The following is a 7,500-nucleotide window of genomic DNA, read 5'->3' on the forward strand; positions in this document are numbered from 1 at the left end:
CCGGCCTCCACCGCCCTCTGATGCAGAGAATTCCACAGACTCACCACTCTCTGTGAGAAAAAGTGTTTCCTCGTCTCCGTTCTAAATAGCTTACTCCTTATTCTTAAACTGTGTGTGTGGCCCCTGGTTCTGGACTCCCCCAACATCGGGAACATGTCTCCTGCCTCTAGCGTGTCCAAACCCTTAATAATCTTATATGTTTCAATGAGATCCACTCTCATCCTTCTAAACTCCACAGAGTGTACAAGCCCACAGCCGCTCCATTCTCTCAGCATATGACAGTCCCGCCATCCCGGGAATTAACCTGGTGAACCTACGCTGGGCTCCCTGTGGAACGTTACCTGTTGAAGCATGTTGATGGACTGGGTGCTGGGGCAGGTTGCTGTTCCACAGTGGAGCTGTGCGGGGGTGAGGGGGAGGTGCATTGATAACAAGAGTGCCAGGAGCTGGTCTTCTGGGCAACCACCCCCACCTTCTCCTGGCTTGTGATGGGACAGGAAGCAGCTCTGTTGTGGGAGACGGCGGGGACATCCTCCCTCGCCTGCTCTGGTTTCGGTGACGATGTGGTGGTCTGGAGCCTGGGGGTCGTGAACCAAGACGGAGGCAGAGAGGGGCCGCACACAGCCTGCACAGAGACACAACACATCCAATGTTGAAGAAAGAACTGCAGATGCTGGAAAAATCAAAGGTAGACAAAAATGCTGGAGGAACTCAGCGGGTGAGGCAGCATCTATGGAGCGAAGGAATAGGCGACGTTTCGGGTCTCGACCCTTCTTCAGACTGATAGATGCTGCCTCACCCGCTGAGTTTCTCCAGCAGTTTAGTCTACACAAGAGATTCAATGCAACATGTCCCCACAATCCAAGACGGCATCATTGGCCATGGTTGGAGAACCCTAAATCATCGACCTCTCAGCGCTGTCTGTCTGATTCAATGTAATTCACATTGCCCATCTCATCCATCCGCAGAAGGCCAGCTTGCCCAGCCTCTCCCTGTAGCTCAGGCCCCTCGCGTCCTGGCAACATCCTCGTAAATCGTCTCTGCCCCACCCTCTCCAGCTTGACCACATCTTTCCTGTCACTCACTGTATCAATGGAATCAAGGGATATGGGGAGAAAGCAGGAACGGGATACTGATCTTGGATGACCAGCCGTGCTGGCTCGAAGGGCCGAATGGCCTACTCCTGCAGTTAGTTTCTATGCTCCTTTGTACCTTGGAACGCGGGACAAAAGACTAAACTGCCCCAGTGTCCTCCATCCCTCTACTCTGGGTAAAACAGAGACTGTTTACCCCCACACTCCACAAACGCTCCCTGAAACAAAAGGTCAACATCTGTGCTTTATGTGTAGGAAGGAACTACAGATGCTGGTTTACACTGAAGATAGACACAAAGTGCTGGAGTAACTCAGCGGGACAGGCAGCATCTCTGGGGAGAAGGAATGGGTGACGTTTCGGGTCGAGACCCTTCTTCAGTCTGTCTGGGTCTTCAGTCGGAAGAAGGATTCCAACCTGAAACGTCACCCATTTCTTCTCTCCAGAGATGCTGCCTGTCCCGCTGAGTTACTCCAGCACTTTGTGTCTACCTCTGCTTTATGCAGCACTCCGCGGTAATGCATGAAGGCAGTAATGCATGAAGACAGTAATACATGGACACAGTAATGCGTGGGGACTAATGCATGGGGGACATTAATGCATGGGGACAGTAATGCATGGGGACAGTAATGTGTGAAGGCAGTAATGCATGGACGTAGTAATGCATGAATACAGTAATGCAGGGGGCAGTAATGCATGGATACAGTGATGCATGGATACAGGGATGCATGGATACAGTGATGCATGGATACAGTGATGCATGGGTACAGTGATGCATGGATACAGTGATGCATGGATACAGTGATGCATGGATACAGTGATGCATGGGGACAGTAATGCATGGATACAGTAATGCATGGATACAGTGATGCATGGATACAGTGATGCATGTACATGATGCATGGGTACAGTGATGCATGGATACAGTGATGCATGGATACAGTGATGCATGGGGACAGTGATGCATGGATACAGTGATGCATGGGGACAGTAATGCATGGATACAGTGATGCATGGATACAGTGATGCATGGATACAGTAATGCATGGATACAGTGATGCATGGGTACAGTAATGCATGGATACAGTGATGCATGGATACAGTGATGCATGGATACAGTGATGCATGGATACAGTGATGCATGGGTACAGTAATGCATGGATACAGTGATGCATGGATACAGTGATGCATGGATACAGTGATGCATGGATACAGTAATGCATGGGGACAGTAATGCATGGATACAGCGATGCATGACGTACCTTGTTCAGGCAGCTTCTGTCCTGGTTGTTAGCGTGTGTTGGTGTAGAGGTCGATGCGATGATGCCCCCTGGTGGAGCTGTGAAGGGTTGCTGGACCTGTCTCACTGCCCGAGGGGGGGGTGGTGGGGGGGCGGTGGTGGGGAGACTTGGTCTGCAGGTTGAGGCCAGTGGGCTGGAGTGGACGGTGTTACTGACCGCTCTCAGTGGGAGCTGGTGGGATGAGAAGGGCTGGGCTTGGATGACCACAGCTGGAACACATCTGCCGTTGCTGCTCTGGCTCCGCACCGGTGGGACGGCCAGAGTCGGCCGATGGACATTGGCTGGAGGAGCAAAGACACACAACCAGTCAACCCGCAGTAAAACCAGAGATGGACACAGAGTGCTGGAGTAACTCAGCGGGACAGACATGCAGCATCTGTGGAGAACATGGAGAGGTGACGTTTCACAGAGTGCTGGAGTAACTCAGCGGGTCAGGCAGCATCTGTGGAGAGGAGGAATCTTGGTGGCAGAAGGCGGCATCATCTTATCCGTGTACCCCGTTGTGTGGACTAGTCACGGTGGGGTACACACAGTACACACGTGACACACGCCAGCGTTACATACTCACGTCTGTACCCCGTGCTGCCGTCCACGTGCCGGGGGGACGAGGTGACCGCATCCTGCTGGCCGCAGGGACCCACGCGGGAGGAGGTCATCGCCTCCTCCTGGCCACCTGCTGGGACGGGGGCGCTGTGGGGACCGGTCATCTCGGTGACACTGGCTGCTGGCCTGTAAATCAGCAACACGGGCCGTGTTAGTCACGCCTCCGTCACGTCTACCACACGGGCCCACACGCTTCACCACACGGCCCACACGCTTCACCACACGGCCCACACGCTTCACCACACGGCCCACACGCTTCACCACACCACACGGGCCCACACGCTTCACCACACGGCCCACACGCTTCACCACACGGCCCACACGCTTCACCACACGGGCCCACACGCTTCACCACACGGCCCACACGCTTCACCACACGGCCCACACGCTTCACCACACGGCCCACACGCTTCACCACACGGGCCCACACGCTTCACCACACGGGCCCACACGCTTCACCACACGGGCCCACACGCTTCACCACACACGGCCCACACGCTTCACCACACGGGCCCACACGCTTCACCCACGGCCCACACGCTTCACCACACGGGCCCACACGCTTCACCACACGGCCCACACGCTTCACCACACCCCACACGCTTCACCACACTTCCCACACGCTTCACCACACGGCCCACACGCTTCACACACGGCCCACACGCTTCACCACACGGCCCACACGCTTCACCACACGGGCCCACACGCTTCACCACACGGCCCACACGCTTCACCACACGGGCCCACACGCTTCACCACACGGCCCACACGCTTCACCACACGGGCCCACACGCTTCACCACACGGGCCCACACGCTTCACCACACGGGCCCACACGCTTCACCACACGGCCCACACGCTTCACCACACGGCCCACACGCTTCACCACACGGCCCACACGCTTCACCACACGGCCCACACGCTTCACCACACGGCCCACACGCTTCACCACACGGCCCACACGCTTCACCACACGGCCCACACGCTTCACCACACGGGCCCACACGCTTCACCACACACGGCCCACACGCTTCACCACACACGGCCCACACGCTTCACACACGGCCCACACGCTTCACACACGGCCCACACGCTTCGCACCACACGGGCCCACACGCTTCACCACACGGCCCACACGCTTCACCACACGGCCCACACGCTTCACCACACGGGCCCACACGCTCACCCACACACGGGCCCACACGCTTCACCACACGGCCCACACGCTTCACCACACGGGCCCACACGCTTCACCACACGGGCCCACACGCTTCACCACACGGCCCACACGCTTCACCACACGGGCCCACACGCTTCACCACACGGCCCACACGCTTCACCACACGGCCCACACGCTTCACCCACACGGGCCCACACGCTTCACCACACGGCCCCCACGCTTCACCACACGGCCCCACACGCTTCACCACACGGCCCACACGCTTCACCACACGGCCCACACGCTTTCACCACACGGCCCACACGCTTCACCACACGGCCCACACGCTTCACCACACGGCCCACACGCTTCACCACACGGGCCCACACGCTTCACCACACACTGCCCACACGCTTCACCACACGGCCCACACGCTCACCACACACACGCTTCACACTCACACGCTTCACCACACGGGCCCACACGCTTCACCACACACACGCTTCACACCACACGGCCCACACGCTTCACCCACACGGCCCACACGCTTCACCACACGGCCCACACGCTTCACCACACGGGCCCACACGCTTCACCACACGGCCCACACGCTTCACACACACGGCCCACACGCTTCACCACACGGGCCCCCACGCTTCACCACACGGCCCACACGCTTCACCACACGGCCCACACGCTTCACCACACGGGCCCACACGCTTCACACACACGGCCCACACGCTTCACCCACACGGCCCACACGCTTCACCACACGGGCCCACACACTTCACCACACGGCCCACACACGCTTCACCACACGGGCCCACACGCTTCACACACGGGCCACACGCTTCACACACGGGCCCACACGCTTCACCACACGGGCCCACACACTTCACCACACGGCCCACACACTTCACCACACGGGCCCACACGCTTCACCACACGGGCCCACACGCTTCACACACGGCCCACACGCTTCACACACGGCCCACACACGCTTCACCACACACACACCCACACGCTTCACTTCACACACGGCCCACACGCTTCACCACACGGCCACACGCTTCACACACGGCCCACACGCTTCACACGGCCCACACACTTCACCACACGGCCCACACGCTTCACCACACGGCCCACACGCTTCACCACACGGCCCACACGCTTCACCACACGGCCCACACGCTTCACACCACACGGCCCACACACTTCACCACACGGCCCACACGCTTCACCACACGGCCCACACACACTCACACACACGGCCCACACGCTTCACCACACGGCCCACACACTTCACCACACGGCCCACACGCTTCACCACACGGGCCCACACACTTCACCACACGGCCCACACACTTCACCACACGGCCCACACACTTCACACACAGCCCACACGCTTCACCACACGGGCCCACACACTTCACCACACGGCCCACACGCTTCACCACACGGGCCCACACACTTCACCACACGGCCCACACGCTTCACCACACGGCCCACACGCTTCACCACACAGCCCACACGCTTCACCACACGGCTCACACGCTTCACCACACGTATCACACACGGGCCCACATGCACGCCTTGGAGATGTGGGAGGAAACCAGAGCACCGGAGGAAACACACGGGGTCACAGGGAGAACGTGCAAACTCCACAAAGGCAGCACCCGAGGCAAGGATTGAACCCGGCTTTCTGGTGCTGAGGCAGTGGCTCTCCCCGCTGCGTCACACACAAACTGGAGGAACAGCTCCTCATATTCCACTTACAACCCCATGATATGAACAGTGATGGAAGCATAGAGTGCTGGAGTAACTCAGCGGGTCAGGCAGCATCTATGGAGCTAAGGAAATAGGTAACGTTTCGGGTCGAAACCCTTCCGGGTTTCGGCCCGAAACGTTGCCTATTTCCAGAAGGGTTTCGGCCCGAAACGTTGCCTATTTCCTTCGCTCCATAGATGCTGCTGCACCATAACTCAGCGGGTCATGCAGCATCTGTGGAGAACATGGATAGGTGACGTTTCACAGAGTGCTGGAGTAACTCAGCGGGTCAGGCAGCATCTGTGGAGAACATGGATAGGTGACGTTTCACAGAGTGCCGGAGTAACTCAGCGGGTCAGGCAGCATCTGTGGAGAGAATGAATGGGCAATGTTTCGGGTCGAGACCCTTCTTCAGACTCCAGCATTTAGAATTAATTCCTTTTCTCCAGAGATGCTGCCTGACCCGCTGAGTTCCTCCAGCACTATTGCTTTGCTCTAGATTCCAGCATCTGCAGTTCCATGTCGTGTCTGTGGACAAATGAGGTTGGTTGGCTGAGACATTGTCCGCAGACTTCTCATAAGGACATAAGTGACAGGAGCAGAATGAGGCCATTCGGCCCATCAAGTCTACTCTACCATTCTATCCAGGCCTTTCACTATTCTGTACAGGCCCGGCGCTGTCAAACACTCATCATTCCTTGTCACTGCAACTTACCTGGCTACCTGTGTCCTGGGGTGACCCATCTCCGGGTGATACTGTGAGCTGCTGGTCCTGGTGCCTGGAGCAGACACACCAGCTTCTAACATGCCATGCAGCATCTGCAAAGGGAAAGGAAGTATCAGACCATAGGTGCAGGAGTAGAGGCCATTCGGCCCTTCGAGCCAGCACCGCCATTCAATGTGATCATGGCTGATCAACCCCAATCAGTGCCCCGTTCCTGCCTTCTCCCCTGACTCCGCTATCTTTAAGAGCCCTATCTAGCTCTCTCTTGAAAGCATCCAGAGAACCGGCCTCCACCACCCTCTGAGACAGAGAATTCCACAGACTCACAACTCTCTGTGAGAAAAAGTGTTTCCTCGTCTCCGTTCTAAATGGCCGACCCCTTATTCTTAAACTGTGTGGCACCTGGTTCTGGACTCCCCCAACATCAGGAACATGTTTCCTGCCTCTAGCGTGTCCAAACCCTGAATATTCTTTCAATAGCTTTCCCACTCATCCTTCTAAACTCCAGAGTGTACAAGCCCAGCCGCTCCATTCTCTCAGCATATGACAGTCCCACCACCCAGCAGGTATTCACACCTGTACGTACACGAGGGGGGGGGGGAATGGGGGGGAGGGAGAGGAAGAGGGAGCTTCCTCCGCCCCTACTCCATCAGACTGAAGAAGGGTCCTAACCCAACAAGCCACCTGTCCAATTCCTTCCACAGATGCTGCCTGACACTGCTCGAGTCGGGTGTGGACTTTGAATGACAGCGTTTGGGTCTCGGATACAAGGGCATAAGGAATAGGAGCAGAATTAGGCCATTCGGCCCATCAAGTCCACTCCGCCATTCAATCATGGCTGATCTACCTCCCCCT

The 7,500-nt window shown here is 57.4% G+C and overlaps 1 protein-coding gene across 1 annotated transcript in view; it reads right to left on the bottom strand.

Moving 5' to 3' along the window:
• The window catches only part of LOC129701860 (E3 ubiquitin-protein ligase SH3RF1-like), a 32,713-nt gene that overhangs the window by 2,599 nt on the left and 22,614 nt on the right, over nt 1-7,500 (bottom strand). Inside the window, exons 6-9 of the mRNA XM_055643346.1 lie at nt 6,637-6,740; nt 2,962-3,122; nt 2,355-2,674; nt 342-625 (exon numbers count right to left, since the gene is read on the bottom strand). Coding sequence (XP_055499321.1) covers nt 342-625; nt 2,355-2,674; nt 2,962-3,122; nt 6,637-6,740 — 869 coding nt within the window. The remainder of the gene's footprint in view (nt 1-341; nt 626-2,354; nt 2,675-2,961; nt 3,123-6,636; nt 6,741-7,500) is intronic.

This window comes from Leucoraja erinacea, chromosome 11 (assembly GCF_028641065.1).
Source record: "Leucoraja erinacea ecotype New England chromosome 11, Leri_hhj_1, whole genome shotgun sequence".
Classification (NCBI taxonomy): Eukaryota; Metazoa; Chordata; class Chondrichthyes; order Rajiformes; family Rajidae; genus Leucoraja; species Leucoraja erinaceus.